General features: G+C 36.7%; 4 protein-coding genes across 6 annotated transcripts in view; all 4 read right to left on the bottom strand.

Annotated features, from left to right (window-relative positions):
- LOC107471613 (protein QUIRKY) overlaps nt 1-1661 on the bottom strand; it is a 3150-nt gene extending 1489 nt beyond the window's left edge. The window contains exon 1 of the mRNA XM_016091107.3: nt 8-1661. Within this exon, the coding sequence (XP_015946593.1) occupies nt 8-1489 (1482 nt within the window). The 5' untranslated portion in view covers nt 1490-1661. The remainder of the gene's footprint in view (nt 1-7) is intronic.
- A 1371-nt stretch (nt 1662-3032) lies between these two features.
- LOC107471991 (protein ABC transporter 1, mitochondrial) lies at nt 3033-8728 on the bottom strand. Of its 3 annotated transcripts, none has more exons than XM_052255781.1 (9): nt 7962-8728; nt 7125-7350; nt 6329-6481; nt 5923-6081; nt 5364-5523; nt 5049-5158; nt 4732-4848; nt 3738-4139; nt 3033-3246 (listed from the first exon to the last, which is right to left on the bottom strand). In XM_052255781.1, exons 1-8 carry the CDS (start codon nt 8543-8545, stop codon nt 3738-3740), a joined length of 1911 nt encoding a protein of 636 aa, XP_052111741.1. In that variant the 5' UTR covers nt 8546-8728; the 3' UTR covers nt 3033-3246. The 3 variants fall into 3 exon arrangements, with proteins under 3 accessions (XP_052111741.1, XP_052111742.1, XP_015947040.1); XM_052255782.1 differs by having other exon boundaries at nt 3033-3240; XM_016091554.3 differs by lacking the exon at nt 3033-3246 and having other exon boundaries at nt 3460-4139.
- A 1082-nt stretch (nt 8729-9810) lies between these two features.
- On the bottom strand, nt 9811-10710 carry LOC107471742 (probable small nuclear ribonucleoprotein G). The gene is made up of 4 exons (XM_016091234.3): nt 10556-10710; nt 10400-10422; nt 10101-10222; nt 9811-9977 (listed from the first exon to the last, which is right to left on the bottom strand). Exons 1-4 carry the CDS (start codon nt 10588-10590, stop codon nt 9918-9920), a joined length of 240 nt encoding a protein of 79 aa, XP_015946720.1. The 5' UTR covers nt 10591-10710; the 3' UTR covers nt 9811-9917.
- Nucleotides 10711-11570: 860 nt separating this feature from the next.
- Nucleotides 11571-18588, bottom strand: LOC107472014 (GDP-Man:Man(3)GlcNAc(2)-PP-Dol alpha-1,2-mannosyltransferase). Its single transcript, XM_016091587.3, has 7 exons — nt 18215-18588; nt 16548-16834; nt 15840-16026; nt 13906-13974; nt 13605-13798; nt 12128-12237; nt 11571-12021 (listed from the first exon to the last, which is right to left on the bottom strand). The coding sequence occupies exons 1-7, from the start codon at nt 18515-18517 to the stop codon at nt 11777-11779; spliced, it is 1395 nt and encodes a 464-aa protein (XP_015947073.3). The 5' UTR covers nt 18518-18588; the 3' UTR covers nt 11571-11776.
- Between the last annotated feature and the right edge of the window lie 239 nt (nt 18589-18827).

Raw genomic sequence — 18827 nt, 5'->3', positions numbered from 1 at the left:
CAGCTGCAACAAATACAAGGTCTTCATTCCATGTTGGGTTAGCCGAGCTTGACGCTGCTGAGCCGCCAGCCGATGTTCTTCCAGTCTTGAAAACCTGTGCGCCGAGTTGACCCTTCACTACGTAAAGCTCTGGACTCCTAAGCTTAGGCTCGGATCCCGAACCTAGCTGCAAGTCCTGCGTCTGGATGACCGTTACTCTCAGATACCAAAGCTTTGGGGAAAGATACACTTTAGCTCTAGTCTCCGGTATTAAACCGCCGGAATCAGACTGCCACGCCTCTTGAAACGCTTCGTCAGCCTGCGTCCCAATCCACACGGCCAGCATGACGTCATTTCCTGGCGACGTATCAGATTCCAGAGTGTACCATTGGGGAGCCAAAGGACTGTCCGGCGGCACACGCTTAGGCACTTCTTGCAAATCAAACGACACCGTTCCGAGTGAATTCTCGGTGATCTCTTCACCTTCTTTCTTCTCCTCGCACCACACTGAAACCTCCAACGACGTGGAATTAAGTCCTTCTTTATCAAAAGCAAAAACCTGATCCCAGTCTTTGTCTTCACTTTCGCTCTTCGTCTTCACACTGTGTGTTCCGATCACGAGCTTGGCATAAACCTTTGAACCGCTTTCACTACTGTTTGCTCGCTTTGCCTTCACCATGCGAACGTAGAGGAATGGAATGCGATCCACAAGATCGTAAGTGCTGCGACTACGATCGCTGCTCAAAGACCGTAGTTCATGATCGTTCACGCTCAGATGATTATTCTCAGCTCGCTTTATTATCTCAATATGCTTCTCCTTTTGTGGTTTTGCCAGATTCTGCACTTCTGCCTCCGGTTGTGGTGGTGCCGCCTCTGCCGGAGCCTCCTCCTTTGGCTTTGGATTATCCGGTGGAGCTTTCGCCTTTTCCTGTTCTTCTTCAGGAGGTTTGCTTTGTTCTTCTTCCTTCTTCTCCTCATCCTGCTTATTCTCTTCTGATTTTTCTTCTTTCTTCTCTTCTTCTTTTGTGCTTTCCGCCGCCGGCGGAGGTGCGGTCTCTGCCTTCAGCTCGCCATCGGCATCGGCTGACGGCGGTGGCGGTGGATCATCGTCAACGTAAGACACTTTGAGTCCTAACTCTCCTTTGATCTGAGAGAACACGCTTCTCTTCTCCAACGGATAGTACACAATCTCTTCTGTACCAGACTTCACAAAACTGCTTCCTGAGATTTTCACTTTTCCGAGAAAAGTGCTTCGCTTCCCCAGCTTCTTATCGTTATAGAGATTGACCTCTAACGTCTCTGAAGCCATTGAATCTTTATCATGAACAATAAACTCGAGCTTCTCGTCCCATTGAGGGTTGAGATCTCTGGACTTGGTAGTTGTTCTTCTTCTCTGGCCATCGAAATCCACAACGGCATAAGCACTTGCGGTTCCTTGGCCATCTTTCGGCATCAAATTCTTGGCGCTGCAAACCTCCACGATAAGCTTCCTACCGGAATTTTCCGCCATTGATGAAGAATTTTCAGAGACAGTGAGAGTGAGCGATAATAATTGTGTTGGTTACCGTTAAAAAGTTAGTAGTGATCTTTCGGCGTTTGGTTTAGTGGAGCATCAATGTACTGTTGCATAAGAAGAAGGTCTTGAACGTTTTAAAGCTAAAGCGAGGAGCGTGTACACGTGGATTAGATCTGCCACGTGGCAGAATCTCGAGGTGTGTGATTTTTGGACCAGCAACTGAAAAATGATTTATTTTATACTGAGCACCGTGCCTGGTGCTGAATTGCTGTTGATGCTGGATTTATATGGTATTTTGGTGAAGAATATTATAGAAGTGACTCATTTTTTTTTGCACTCATTAATTTTTCTGTGGTGAAACGTGAACATGATAAATGAACCGGAGGTGAAAATGCATTCTGCATGTGAAACGGAAAAAAATTGAATGCGCAAGCAGTCAAGCACGCACTACTCATGTTTCATGTTTGTCCTGTTGCTTTTTTTTTAAAGAAACTTTTGTAGTATTCCTTTTGTTGTATCTAGTCAACAATCACTAACTAGTTTAGAAAAAGAAAGTGTCTTTGGGTTCATTGATCTATTCATTCATCATCGCATCTCTTAGTTTTGTTAAATTGGAAAATGGAATAACTCTACATTTCATTTAAATATTTGCTTATATTATTATTTTTCTTATGCCGTTTTGGGTAACTTGATTAAATAGTGTGGCCATTTTTATCACATTATAACGTGCTTGATAGGTGTGAGAGTCAGTGCAAATCAAAGTCAAGATGTTGTCGTCAATTAATTATTAATTAACAATGTAGATAAAGATATATACTCATTGGACTGAGTTCCTACTGGATTTATTTTATTGAAACATATCTTTCTTAATTTTTTTTTCATTTTCTTTTTCAAGTTTTGCACGTTGCCTTGTGCATAGTTTACTGCAAGATAGAAACCCACTTGCACACTGCAAATATGAACGTTGTTTTTGTTTCTGGTCTTGGTGATTGTCTTTTTTTCGAGGGAAACTTTATAGAGAAAGACGATGCTATGAACTTCAATGTGATGGATCGTTATATGTTAAAATGATACACACACCCACTGACTGCTCATTGTACGACACTGACAAGATGCATGACGTTACTTGTATATTTAATAGCATTGGCTAAAGAAAATTAAATGTGGTTAAAATCTGCGTATTTCAATTCTATTATTTAGGGACATCCTCCACGGAACCAACCATTGGGGACACATTTAAATACGGCTGATTCTAACCGATTTGAATTGATTTAATAGTTAGTTGATTAGTTTGCTTAAATAAATGTCAGATTTAAATCTTTCCTTATATATAAGACAATTTACTGCCCAACAACAAATCCTTAAATAAAACACGACAGATTAATTCTTAACTTAAGTTGGAGGATACCATGAGAAGAAAGATATTGCGGATTCTAAGGCAATTAGATGTTCCACATAGCAAAAATTGAACTCTCAATATTTACTTAAGAGAGATTTGTTTAAGGTTTGTAAACTAAATTCATAGAATAATGACTTAGGAATAATTAAGGTGTCATAACACCCACTTTACCGTTGAATTTAATTTTAATCAAATAATAGTGAATGGCAAGCTTACCTCGCCTTAGAGCATCTGCAACGAACACCAGCAGACATCCAACATGATAATATCTCCATAAATACCATAACTACACTCATTCCAGCATCCCTAACCAATAACCATCAACTTCTATGAACTGCCTAAGCACCTGAAACTGTCCATAATTTATCATTCAATGACTAATGATGACTTATTGACTTTAGTATGCAAGACAACGAAGGACCTCTAATTATATTCATAATATACAATGCACCCGTTGCTTGGAGCTCAGTACAACTTCTGGTGAACATTGATTACGATTTCCATGGCATTGCCACACCACTCTGGGTAGTTACTAGTAAGGAATATTCATATTTCATGTTAAGGATGACGGGAGAAAAACAATCCAAGCACAATTTTAAGGAATCAATAACTTTTTTAAAGAATCCGTACAACAAATAATAAACAACTCTATAAGCAGCTAAAATTACAAATGGGGGTAAGGGGAAATTGTCCCCAAAATTGACTCCACTTTTGTGGAGCAATATGAAATATTCTTGGACGCATAACTAGCATCCCAGAAGTTATTATTATAGCTGTGGTAGAAAAAACTAATTGAAGAATTGATAAAAGAAAACAAAATACAAAATGCAAAAAACCTATTACCTATGCGGATCCTGAGCCAGTGGATAATATCTCATTTGTTTCATCATCACCAAACCTATATTGATTGTACACTTCAAGCAATAATTCCCTACAAGGCACAACGGCCCCAATCTTAATGCATGCCAAAAATGCACCAGAAAGTTTTCTGTGCAGACTGTAAGCTTCATCAGGTGGCGGAGTCAGCCTGTGCTTCAGCATTGTCGCACCAAGGTGTGAAATGCTTGAGGTAATGTTGGTTGACTTGAAGTCGAATCCACCGGATCTTGCAAATGGCAAACCCACAATGAAACCAGCTTGAACGTGGGCATCGAGCATCACATCTGATTCCATTCCAGTGATGAACCCGAGTCTCTGGGACATCTCTATGACCCCATCCCTATCAGTATTTGCACATGCTAGAACCTGATCAATCGTGTATCATAAATAAAAATAAGAATAATAAGATTTCCAGGAGTCTCTTAATAAATTGAATAATCAAACTAATTATGACCATTACTGTGTAAAGCCATTTTGATTCTCTTTCTCTATATTTCAAAATTTAGATCAATCCTTTCATAACTGCAAACAAATTGTTACTGATTTTCAGTTAAATGATGCAGCTTACCAGGTAAAAAAAGGACAAAAAGGATATTTCCAGTAATGCCAAATTTCATTTCAACATAGGTAAAAAATTCAACAATTACTACCACCAAACTTTTTCCTAATTATGTGGGGTCAGCTATAAAAACCCACATCAACCACATGGATAAATGATAGGACAACCAAACAATTAAGAGGGCCAAAAAGAGCAGTTATGAACCAACATCCGCTTGTAATTGCATACCAGATGTTACAGTAAAGTGAAGAAAAGAATGTGGAAATTGAAAACGAAGTAACATAAAATGGAACAGAGAAAATATTAACACAAACAACATTAGCACAAATTATGATCTTAAACAATTAAACCTCATGTTAGTTATCGAAGAGAATGATAATGGAGAAGAGGAGACCTAACCATTCGTAAATAATCATCAACAAATCTTTTGGGGTAATCCCGTGCCGCTCCAAAATCAATGAGATTTATTGTTTTCTTCGCTTCATCATATAAAAAGTTACCCCAATTAGGATCAGTCTGCATCAAAGAAACCACCTCCAACATTAAATGAGACCAGAAATACATGCTTACAGCCATAAAACAAACCCAAAACTCATCATTCAAGATAAGAGCAGACCTAGTTCATTCGTTACAGATGACACACAATAGACAGTGTCAACTGTCAACAATGGCATATAATAACTTCAAACATACGGGAAAAATAACAAATAACATGCCTGCATAAATCGAAATACAAATAACTCCATCAATGTGAGCTCCAATAACATTTTCCCAATATAATTACGAGTTTCCTGGTCCAGCAAGGCTACTTTGTCAATTGTAATTCCTGTAACAAGAGAAAACAACTTCCATGTTAAAAACAAGTTGAAACTGAATAAAACTTGAAACAACATTTCTATTTATTCAATCAAAATAAGGTAATAAAATTAGTCATTTAATTGACTGAACGGTTTTCAGAGTTCGCTGCAACTGTTAAGCAAGGTGCAGTAAAAGAATGTCCTGCAGGAGGAACAGGTAAAACTTGTAATTACCATGAACAAGTTCTGTAGTTAATACTTTTTTGCTTGAAAGATCATTAAAAACTATTGGAACATAAAACCCTTCTGTGCCAGAAAGCAGATCTCGGAATCGCTTCTGACTTGCTGCCTCCAAGTTGTAATCACACTCACGTGATAATTCTTCTTTGGCCACCTAGGGAGAGGGAAAAAATACAAAAAAGATAAACAACATAAGAATCCAAATTGATAGATAAGGGACTCCAATGTTGTTTTAGACCAGAGCACATGGCTTAGACAGGACAAGGTGATGGGGGAAGAAAATAGAAAGAGGTAGTAATGAAAATTGAAAGAGCTGCACATATAAATACAGAACAAATTACCATGAAATGAATCTGGCATTATACCTAACATTTGCAGGTATTTTTTTTTTTTAAAAGGAGAAGAAAAGAAAAGAAAAAAGGCCAGCAAGCAAGGGGTAGAGGGACTATGTAATCCATGCCCCAAACAAACGAGAAATTGAATTCAGGGTGTTTAAATTAGATGATTAACACAACTAAAGAGCATACAAGGATTCTATCAAAACAATACAAACCTTTATAGCCCTGTCAAGATAAAGTCCTTCAGGAATCAGATTTGTGTAATTCAAAAGAAGTTTCACATTCTCAATGTCGCTCTCAATGCTATTTGCAACACCAGGGTACTGTATTTTCATTGCAACTTGCATGCCATCCTTCATGACAGCTTTGTGCACCTAAATATTTTAGGAAGAACCTTGTTAGAAAATATTAAGTGTGACAACTAAAGTTGCATGATATTGTTGTTAGGACAATGCAAATTTTCTTGAGTGTAATATAACTGGAAACTTCAACTGCGGTTAGTGTAACCCTTTGCAAATTGAGAGTTTTGTATGTAATATTGCATAATCTCAGAGGAGGATAGTGTAATTGACCCCAGATTTAAATCAATACGCAATTAAACAAATAAACAAGCACCCATACCTGGCCAATACTTGCAGCAGCTATAGGTTCATAATCAAAACTAATCAGCTTTGATGGCCAGTCAGGACCTAACTCAGCATTTAAAACTTCATTAAGCTGGCTCTTTGGCATCACATCTGCACCTTGGCGTACAATTTCTAATGCAGCCAGTATCTACAAATAGAACATAGAGAGTTTGCTTCTTAAGGCACATACATGGAGCCTATGACACTAGTCAGAAAATAAACATCTGATTGAGCACAATAAGATATTAATTTTGCTAATCAGCATTTATAAAAATACAAGAGATAGTGGTAGCAAATATGATGAACTATAACCACCATTTTACACAAACTTCATAAACAAAATAATGCATATTCACAAGCTAATTACTGAAAATGCAAAAGATGAGAAACAATCATGAAACAGGAGCTAAAGCCACTAGACCATTTGAATGAAGAACTCGTGTTAACTGCTGATGATATTCAGCTCAGGTCGATCGACATCAAATAAAATCACACTACATTGAAACAGAAGACATGAAGCGGATTTGGAAGCACAATCCAGTGCTGATGAAAATGATTTTAGCCTTTTAGGACCCATTTGGATAGCACCAGTCGTAAGTTTATTTTAACATTTTGGAATTCAAATCATAGGTTTAACTTTTGGTCCTGTTTGGGTATATAATATATTTAAGTACATCATAACTTATTCATACATTACTTTTCAAAAGTTCCATTTGCATAATCGCTTCAATACTATATCTTCTTAAATAGCATACAAACATAAAAGTGTGCATAATAGAAGAATCAAATACCGGAGCTGGAACAAGAGATTCATCTTGAATGCTCAACATCTGCCCAATTTTGAGGGCAGCTCCACGCATTCTACAAAGTGCAAGAGCCAACCGCTCTGCGTTCCTCTCAGACAAGAATGGAGAAAGCGGAGATTGGTTGTCTTGAGAACTAGGCATACCAAAGGCAAGCCTCCTGGCAGATTCCTGAAGTGTCCCCCATGCAAGACTAGCTCCTAGCCCAGCAAACCTAAATTCCCATATCAACACATATTACACCACTAGTTCTTAAAGAAGCACTGTCTATTACAAGAACTACATTTAAAGCTAAACTTATCAACTCTGGATTTAGGCAATATTACACACGATACTCCTTTTTGACCCTGTCTACACTGGTGCCAATACAAAGGTCCTCAGTGTCATATACTACTATAGTACAAGGCTACCAAGTCTAATATAAGTATATAACCAAAACCTAATTCTCAGAAGGACTAGCATATGTTTCTATAAACAAAAAAGACTTCACGTCTAATATCATCTAACACAATGTAATGTCTGTGTAATCTAACGAGTAAGATTCTGAGGCCCATGTTAGGAACACAGTAATCTCTAATAAGTACTTAGAATACATGTTGGTTACCAAACTAACCATTAGACCAGGAATCAAATGCATCATCACAGCCAATGAAAATTGAATTGAAAGTATCACAAGTCAAACACAAAAATTGATAATAGGACAGATATTACTATTGTCAAACTAACCATTAGACCCAGAAACAAACGCCTCATCAAAGCCAATGAAAATTGCATTAAAAGCATAGCAGATTAACACAAAGTTAATACATTAGAAACAACACTAACCCAAGAGCCCTGGAAAACGGAGTTTCAGGAACCCTCCTCTCCCTCGGTCTTCGCCTCGTCACCGGTGGAGTAATAGGCGCCATTTCTCCACTCCCCTCACCACCCACCTTCCCATTCTCATTCTCTTTCACATTCACATTCACATCCACCTTACCCTCAGAGCTCCGAGCCTCGCTTTCCTCCGCCGCCAAAACACTCCCATCCGGAACGGCAACAACCGGAGACGAAGCCGCCGCAGTTGCCACCCCTGCCTCGGAATCCTCAACCCTAGGGCGATTTTCTTCAGAAGTCAAAACGACATCATTTTCATCATTTCTTGTTGTCGTTTCTGCGGGATGTGAAGAGCTGAAATAAACGACGGAATCGGTAGAGGCGCGTTTGGCAGCGTGAGAAGATTGAGGGTTTGAGAATTGGCGAAGCTTGCCGCTGGTTATGCCGGAGAGGTCAGTAGCGGAGAGAACGGCGTTCTTGATTAGGGTTTGGAGGTCGGACTTTGCGGCGGGTTTGATGAATTCGTTGGCGACGAGGGAGAGGCCATTGAGGAGCCGGTTGAGGTCCTTGGGATTGAAGAATGAAGAAGGCATTGATTTTATGGTGGTTATGGGTGTTGACGATGGTTCTTTGAGTTGAGATTGAGAATGTTGATCATTTTCTTTCTGCTCATTCTATTTCATACTTTCAGTTGATTTCATGTCTCGCACGGAAGCAACCAAGCATGGCTTTTGAACGCCGACGTGGGCGCTGTTCCATCCATGGAACTCAAAACCAAAAATAGAAAACTTTCAGAAACCGAACCATTAAATGTTCAACCATTTAAATATTCCATAAAAAATTGAGCCATCATCAAACCGATAAAATTAAACATTTAAAAGTTTATCAAAAAATAAATTCAAATTAAACTAGATGTAATAAAATAATATATCTACTTATAAATATATACTTTTTTTTAAAATATTTTTTTTATTTTATTATTTTAAATCGATCTGATAAAAATTACACTAGTTCAACCAATTAACTGATTTTGTTGATCAAATTTCCTTATTTTTTAATCGGCTCATTGTCAATCGATTTTTACTTAAATTGAACCCGTCTACTGATCGATAATCGATTTTTATTTTTTACTTAAATTGAAACCGTCTCCTGGTCGATTTCCGGTTAATCCAATTTTCAAAACCATGAAAAATAGTTAATCTACTTCTACACTATTATTACAAAGATATACTTTCATTGCAATAAAAATGAGTTGCAATTACAGTTTTGAGATGCACTTGCGGTTTTGACTTTTTAACATCTGGTCATAATGTTGATTCTACTATCATGACAATACCGGAGTACTTCCACTTCCACAATGACAAGTACCAAAGTGCAAGGGCTCAATGTGAAATAAAACGGACCAAAAAAATAACACATGACTCGACTAAACAATGACCCAACACTAAACACATGACTCAGCAACATAAAAACTCTCGAACATACCGAATGAAACAAAACAAACCCATGACAACTACATAACAAAAACGAAACAGCTAAAATCCCCTCCATGATCTACACAACTAACAAATATTTACAATAAGAAAATCATAGTGCAGTGGTTAGGCCCTTTTTTTCCCTTTTATCCCAAAAGATAAAGCTGAAGTACTGAACCGAGTTTTGAGCACAAACAAAAGCATCAAAGTATTATTAAGTCATAACAATACATAATGGGAGAAAAGAATATAGTTTTATAAAAAAGTAAAATAAAAAGAGAAGAAATTCAACTAAGAAGGATATATATATAGACATCATTCCAATTTGGCCATCCCAATAAAACCATAGCGGTATGCACAGTATGCTACACTAACAAATCAGCTGAGAAAGGAAAAGAACCTTAAGATCCACAATTTCATGTACATTGTTCAAAATACACACCAATTCAAACAATGCAATATACTGAGAAATATTACAATGAAACAGAAATCAGGTCCTGTTCACAGGTTCAAGTGCTTCAACAGTAACCACACTGTTTCCTCTAATTACCTGTATCATCATTTTTAAAAACAAAATATGGGTTAAATTGTACTCTATTTCCTCTAAAAATCTTCATATTCCTGTTTGACAAATTGAATTAATATGGAAAATGGAATGGATTACAGGACTCACCACCATCCCTATTTCATTCTTTTCATTGCCATTGACTTCCACGGTGTTGTCAACAACTAAGTTCATAAACTGGTCAAAACCCCTGAGGGTACCAACAATCATCCTATTTGCATTAAGTTTTACTGAAAGCAGATAATAAAAACTATTCATTTTCAAACATAAACAAAAAGCCCTAAAAACTACAAGGTTCAAAATTCAAATGTCTATCTCATATGATGTATGCAGAGTTATTGATATACAACATCATTAACGGAAAAAGAAATCAAACTTCAGAAAATTAAGGAGAGAATCAAACTTACTCTGAAGCTTCATGTCCATGTACCTGGAGCATCGTAAACAGGGGGAAAAGAAGAAAAAGAAATGTAGGTTAAAATATTTGCTCATTGCAACAGATTCTGAAGAAAGTTCAAGAAATCGAAAGATGAAATGAAGTGAAGATGAATAGTAATGCTTACTTCTTCAAATCCGGCGGCTGCCCTGATCTGCTCATGGTGAATAGTTGAGTAGAGAAGCAACAAAGACGAAGAAAGAACAATAATTTGGGAGCACAAAACCTTCGTTGAACTCCGAAACCCTAACGATGGTTTTGCACTTTCGCGCCTTTGTTTAATTTATAACCATCAAGCCCAATGAAATATATGAAAAATTTTAAGCCTACCCATGTTCAAGTTATTTTAACCATTAATTTTAATTAATATATTATATATATTTTTATTATATATATTTTTTATAATTCAAATCAACTGTTAAAACAATTGGAATACAAATATTTTAGATAGACTAAAAACTCTTCCTAAAATATAATCCAAGCCCATGACCAAGGCCCCAAGTTTGAACTCCTTAAATCACGAAATTAGTTCAGACAAAAGAAAACTAATAAATGAATTTAATTAGTGAAACATTGAGCTGTGTTGTAAAATTTATATAATTTTGTTAGACCAAAGTTTAGATCTATATTGTAACAAAAATAAAAAAATTGAAACTTATAGAAGAGGAAATCTAATCGATAGTAAAAATCTCAAACAATTAAGAGTTTTATAAACCAACAAAAGTTGTATTGGATATGTGTATTGCAATTACCTTTTATCACCTATTAGTTTAACGATAGATAAAATCTATTGTCAAAAGTTAAACATAAAAATTTAAGAAGAGCTCTTGTACTTTTACGGTGTCATTTTATATATGTGTTTATCGACTGTGCAAGCACTACTGTTATATATCTGTCTTCCTCATTTTGTGACAAAGTATAACGACCCGTAGTTACTAGTTAGACACAATCACATTAATAACGGAGTCCATCAATTCGATTCAAGATCAATTCACATCCAAGAATACTTGTAGACCACGCACAAAAAAAAAAAATCAAACTAAAATAAAATAAATAAATAAATAATAAAAGTGAAAGTAAAGTCACAATGATGCACAAAACAAAAATGTAGACAGCAGAATCCAAATTTCAACTGTCTTCTATACAAGTAAAAACTATTCATCAATCTGTAAGTCAGCATACTGTTACATCTTTTTAAAAGGTGATGAAAACAAAAATGTTCTGTAACAAAATTACTGTATTTGTAGCTAAGTTTCCTGGATTCCTAAAACAAGCTCCAGAGAAGAGTCTAGGAACTCACTATGTTAAGTTACACTGACGCAGACCATTAGGCCAAGCGCCCAAGCCATCATCTAGATGTATGACAAAGTATTGGCCGTATGGCATCTTTGAAGTCGTCGTAAAACCTTTGCTCAGAAAACCTCGTTGCTCGTCTCCTTGCAGCTGCAGCCATCTTAAGTCTCTCTGACTCTGGCATCCTTGTAACTCTCAAAATGGCATCAGCATATTCCTCAACAGTGCAGGCAAGAAATCCTGTTTGTTCTCCATCTTCATCTAATACAATGTCCATTTTCGGCCCAGCAGAATTATGAGCTAACATGCAAACATTACAAGAATAATTAATACATCTTAACACACCCAAATAGGGAAAAGTATGCTGAAGTATTTACCGAAAGGTAAAATTGCATAAAACACCCACCAATTGGAATGGCGCCAGCAGCCATATATTCTACAACACTGATGCCAAAATGCTCATCTGTCATGGAGTGGATGCCAGCAACAGCGGCCCCTAAAAGTCCCACCAAATCTCTGCAGGTTTTGCCAATAATAGCATTGAAAATTAAGGTTTCTACAAGCACAAACTCGAACAACCAATTAACTACGTAAAAATGAGGTGATAATAATGATCATTTAATTTGGTCTAGAAACATTCTTAATATATCCAAATCCCAAATATTAATCTAAGTCATTGAACGTTCTTATACATGTATTATTTATGACTAATTAGGCTGCTTCATTTTCCAGTCGAATTCCCAAATCCATGACTAAAATATTGACAAGTCAGCAACCTGCCTTATTCACTATTGATCTTTAGTCTTTAATTGAATAGCTGCAACTTAGAGGAACTATACCCCACCATAAGTCGTTCAAGTAAAGCAATAAGTTGAATAAATCAAATACCAATTTTGAATTCCAGCAACTTGTTAACAGTTTGACCTTGATAAATAGCTCCAAAATAACTGCGATCTATGCTATGTATGTCTTTGGTAGATGAAGATATGATCAACAGAACGTCTCAAATATGGCACAAATTCTAAGTAAGATCCACTTTTGCGTGCTGAGTATATAGGGTATGAAGGTGCAAGCCTTTCATGTTGAGGCAAGAGTAATGGTATAATAGTTCAATAATTCAAACCAACTTGGAGTTCAAATATAATCTCATTGGACTAATCCCTGACAAACGGGGGAAATGATTTCCTCTGAAATTGTGAAATATGCTTAAAACTAGCTAAAGTAACTCTTATTGTCTTCGTATTCCAACCTACATGCCAGAATATTCAGGATGAATAATCCAATTGGGTTCAAAAACATCCATTTCTCATCAAAATTATTTATGACAACACTATTCACTACTATTTCCCCAAGATAACTAATGACAAGACAGCAACCTCAAGGAAACACCATCTAAATTAAATTCCAGAAATGATGCATAAACAACACTGGTTTATATGTACAAACTACTATTTTGCCGCCCAAAATATTTTCCAGTAAAATGACCCCCAGAGAATTAAATTAATTGTCCCCTAAAGATTAACTCCGTCTAACAAATTTTGTGAATTAATCTTTGGGGATCAGGAGGTCATTTCTTTCTTTCGGGGACCATTTTATCGGAAACTAAATCTTTTGGGAGCCAAAATAGTGGTTTCCTCTAGGATCAAAGAGTTCTTTTATGTCCCACTAGAGTTCTTTAACATGATATAATAATTTGACTACCAAAATACTATGGTAAAAGAAGACCAAATGACAAATTTCTGATTAGAACTCGAAAGGCAAACTGAAAGCATTCACATGCATTATACAGAAGTGTTTATTATACAGAGAAAGCACATTTTTAGGAGATGTATGGGAAACTGGAAAAGTAACTAGGAAAAACTTGTGAATCCAATTGTACTGACCTATATGTTATATTCTTGTGAAATTCTACTTGCTCATTCACATTTAGCTCAATCGCCTTGTCTTTCAACACTTGAAGCCTTTCCTCGTCTGATTTATTTCTACAGCTACCCACAAACTGTAGTCTAGGTTTAGGCAAGCTAAAATCTAATCTCTTAACAGCAACTGAAAAGGCTTCAAGTTGGAGACCATGAGCCTAGAATGAAAAGAAACATGTAAACTTGGTGTAATCAACAACAACCCAATGAACCAATCAAAAGCTGCTGTACCTCCTGTTCACAAAATTGATAGGAGTATGCCCACCTTCTCTGGTCGAAATTGTGCAACTGATATTATCACAGGAATTTCAGCTGGTCTTTCCAATGGAAGAACCTGCCATATTGCTGAGCTGTTAGAATCCATCATTGATTACCACAGTAGGCAAAGCTCATATATGTATAATATGTTAGTTGAGAGATAGAAACGGTTGGAAAATTAGAGAAAATGGAAGAAAAATCATTGTATTATTGAGAGAGTTCTTGAACAATGTGTTACAGGAATCCTAGAATCATACGATTAACTTGTAAATGCTGAGAGCTCCTTTATCTCCCTGAGACTCACCAAATGACCTAAACCACTTCCCCTTTTACCCCAAATCCCATTTGTTTCCTTCTTTAAGGATGCGTTTGGTTTGCGTTTTCATTTTCTGTTTTCATTTTCAGTGTTTTCTATTTTCTGGATTTTGTGAAGGAAAAAGTGAAAACAATAAAATCCCGTTTTCTGTTTTCACCTCCTATTTTCACTTTTTCCTTCACAAAATCCAGAAAATAGAAAACACTGAAAATGAAAACAGAAAATAAAAACACAAACCAAATGCACCCTAATATTGCTATCCGTGCTACTTATTTTAGCGCTTGGAAATTCATTTCTCAAGGTTACACTACTTTAAGCCCTTCCTTTCTTTGAAGGTAGGTAACAATTCCCGTTTTAACTTGTGGGAAGACCAGTAGGTAGGAGACAACTCTCTTAATTTAGCCCTTCCTCTTCTGTATTGTCTATCTTCCTTGCATAACTCACCTATATGTACTGTACAAGATTCTTCCTTTTCTTGGGACTTCTTTCATGAGCTAAACCTTCATGGTATTTGGGATCTCATTGATAATGCTCTTTTATCTTCTAACCTGATAAAAGGTTTGGCTTGTAGTCCATCTTATATGTTTTGCTTGTAGTCCACCTTGATAAACCATATTCGGAATTCCAAACCTCTCTAAAGTCAAATCTTTTACATGGACAGTTGTGCTCAACATAGTTAATACCAATGAATCAATGACATATCGAGGGTTCGAAGGCTACACAAAGCTGTATCCCTTGATGTGTGTGTTATGTGAGGGGCCAAGTCAGAATCAATTTCACATCTATTGTTACATTGTCTTGTGGCTATTGTTTATTGAATACTTCGTTTGGTACTTTGGTGAGTGTGGGCGTGTCCTAAAACCTTGTATCAGTTTCTCTTGACTAGATTTGCTGGTTTGGAGTATTTGGCTGGAGCACAATTCATTCAAATTCGATGACAGATTTTCAAACAAGCATGTTTTACGGGATAGGATCATCTACTTGGCAGAAGGCTTACGAAATTGGAAAAATATGCTACATACATAGCTCCTTTTTTGATAGTTTTTTGCTCTTATATGGAGGATCTCTTAAGTCTTACTCTCCACCTTCCTATTATTCTTCTTTCTGTCATAATGATATTCTTCCATTATCAAAAAACTGATTAAATAAATAAATAAATTTAAGAAACTGATTGGACCCATCCTGCTCTTATTCTTCCTAGTATAAAACTGTTTAGAAACAGGTGTCCTAACATACTACGGCATATCAATTTGTAAGATAAAACTACTAAATCCACCTCTTAAGAAAAATTTTTATTCTAACAATAAACCCAAGGATCTGATCAGAAATGTTTGTAGATTGCCCTCATGTGACAATTATGATTCAGCTGGCTTAATAGCAATTGCCAGTGCTTATAGTAACTCAGTCCCATTGAATGTAGATAGTGCTGAGATTAAATTCAAGTTTAATAAAGGGGAACACAAGAAGAAGGGAAAAAAAAAGAAGAAAAAGAACCATGAGAGCCTTCAATTATTGTAAAGCAACATGCAATACATAATTCAGTCCAGCAAGCAAAAGCGGCATGGGAGAAATAGACTTCACTTTATAGCAACATATTTCAAGCCAATAAAGAACAGATTTCAAACCTGGAGCCCTGAAGTATCACAAGGAGGGTAAACTCGTTTAATACGATGTGGAATACCCCAAAGCTTTTCAATATGGGATTTGGTCCAAGATGAATTGACCATAGCTAGGTGTGTACAAGATCCTACAATCCCATACAACCAGCTGAAGAAGGTATAATAGATCATTTTGCACCGGGAAAGCCAAACACTGCCAGAAAATTGTTGTTGTATTCCTTAGATCAGCAACAGGTAAATGTGACATAAAGTGCTGCAATTTTACTCTTATCAAAGGTTAAAAATCAATAACAGAAATCTGAGAAATTACCATGTAAGTAGTTTTCAGAGAAACCATAAAAGATCAACCATTAGGTTTCTAAATCCCATAAGCTGTTAAAAATTCTATGTATTTGGTGCATATTAAAAAATACAAGCATGCATGAATTGAAGAGAAAGGGAAATGTGAAAAAGGAATCGACCAGAAGAAAAATTAAATTTCCGCACAATTTCAGCTTTCAACAGCCATATGCCCAAAGAATACAAATCAAGAGAATTCTGTGCAAGTTTTATTAGAGAAACTCCTTTCATATACAAATTTTGGAAATACTAACACAGGATGAATATCATCATTTTCCAAGTACAGACAAGAGAATGAGAAAAAAAAAATCATGAAGTATAACTCAGAACAGGAGAAGAAAACAAATATGCAAAATCCAAAATAAAATATCAAACCCTTTTGCAATTGAGGCATCATTATTATACATAGAGCGGCGCTGACTAACACGAGAAAGCATATCTGTACTGATAGTTGGGTAGTGTGTGTAGCAAATAACTTTACATCCAAACAACCTTGCAAGTGGATATGTAAATGCATATCCACTTGTGTCAAAATAATATAAAGGAGGAAACTTGCACAATGCTTCCCAAGCAAGATACATAGAACCAAGACTTTGACCAATCATGGTAAAGTGTGGATAAGTGGTTTCTTCAATCCACTTTCTCTTGTACAAGTAAACCACCTGAGAATTAAGATAACAAGACACAGGTTTACTAAGCTTTTCATGAAATCAATTGCATTATTGCAGAATATGTTCCAAAAAAGTGCTATTTACCACTTTAAGTAACAATAGCCAACATATTAGCAAATAATCTCGAATTTATTTTGTACCATAGGAAAATGTCAAATAATTCTTGTGAGAAATTAATTTATTGCTTCACCTCTTTTCCTTGGCTAACTTCACGTCAAGTGGGGATAGCTGCTCGAGAAGAATCAAAGGTTTATGCCTAGCAAGGGTCTAGTCAGTTCTAAACCATATGCACTCAAAGGTGACTCAATAACTTATTTCAGCTGTTAAGTACATTCAGAATACATCTCCCACCCCAAAATTGTACCAAGAAGAAAATTTTCTATTGTTTCTTTTCCACTATATATATTGGATTTAATCCAAGAATGGGGAACCCTCCCACACCAACCACTATCCCACATACAATACATTTCGATAATTTCCTTTTCTATCTAAAGCTGTATCTAAACCCTGGGCCACAAATTCCTGGTGTTTTTCACAGTCATATTTGATCCATAGAAAAAGGGATAAATCATCAATAGGTTAAATCAAGGTCCTTATGCAATATTAACTCTTGGCAAATAAACATTTCCCTTTGGTTAATATAAAACCACTCTTTTATTCTTTAATCTTAGATTAAATTCTTATATGATCACAGATTGATCAACGTCAATGCTCAGCTGAATCTAGTCCACAAAACTAGAGATTCTCTAAAATCATAGAGTGATCAATTAAGTTTGTTGTCTAGTTTACATACAACTCATTTTCATTTGCATTATGATATAATAAGTATAAAAATACACAAGCAAACCAACAACCAAACAACAAAACTACAAATGCTAGCTGAGTTACTGGCTCGGCTCTAAACTAATGCTCTAATGGATTCCATTTGCAGTATCTATCCTCAACTCATTATTGCAATTTGGCACTAGAAAAAAACTTCTTGCCGTTAAGGTAAATGCAGACATAGCCATAATCAAGCACTACAGTGCATAATACAAACAAAAATCCCTAAAAAAAGAAAAACCAATGTTGCTTGCCTCTCACAACATAAAATGTCAGAATGTTCTAACAGATTCCATCCTCAGAAATTCAGTATCTATCTCCTCTTCTCATTATAAAACTAGTTGCCACCTAGGTAATGCTTGACACGGTCAAAATCGCGCAATTACAATGTAAAATATAAATTCTGCTACACTTACAATGTGCAATGTGAACGAATGATGAATTAAAAAGCTTCAAAAGGTTCTATCCAAAATAAAACTCAGAACCAAACAAACAATGAAAAAACAAAAGTAATGGCAGAAGCGGCAAGAGGAAGTTCTTAGAGAAAACCTTTACGGGGGAGAGAAGCGTGACGCCGAAGAGGTCGACGGCTCGAGCCGCCAAGCTCTGCGGCGTGGCATCGTGATCTCCGGTATAGACAAGGCAGTCAAGGTCAGGGCTCTCATCTTGGATGGCTCTAACTGCGCACCATAGAACCCTCTCACCGCCGCCGCCGTCGTTGGTGTACGGATGAAAGAACCCAACTGCTCTCTTCCTGCTCCTCCTCCCGCTCACCGCGCGGAGACCAAGTCCCAAAATCACCGCACAGAATGAAGTTACCACCGCAGGGACGATAAACCATATTCCCATCATCGTCGGAGTGTGAACCTCCGAAAGAATTCGAATCAGTAGCAGTTGAACTGCGATTCTCTGTTGGCCTGTGAAAGGGTAGATCATGTTTCTAAAAACCGGACCGAACCGGCTGGTCGGATCGGTTCAACCGCGAACCGACAATAATAACAGTCCGGTCAAATATGTAAAACCGCTAGTAAAAAACCGGTAAAAACAATTGAATCGGACGAGAATTTGACGGTCGGACCGAACCAGAACCTGGCCGGTTTACACAAAAACGGAAGCTCCTCCGTTTCTTTCTCCCTTCCTCCTTTTCTTTCTTTCATTCAGA

Source organism: Arachis duranensis, chromosome 10 (assembly GCF_000817695.3).
Source record: "Arachis duranensis cultivar V14167 chromosome 10, aradu.V14167.gnm2.J7QH, whole genome shotgun sequence".
Lineage (NCBI taxonomy): Eukaryota > Viridiplantae > Streptophyta > Magnoliopsida > Fabales > Fabaceae > Arachis > Arachis duranensis.
The sequence above is the reverse complement of the archived record's forward strand: the minus strand, read 5'-3'. Positions and strand labels throughout refer to the sequence as shown.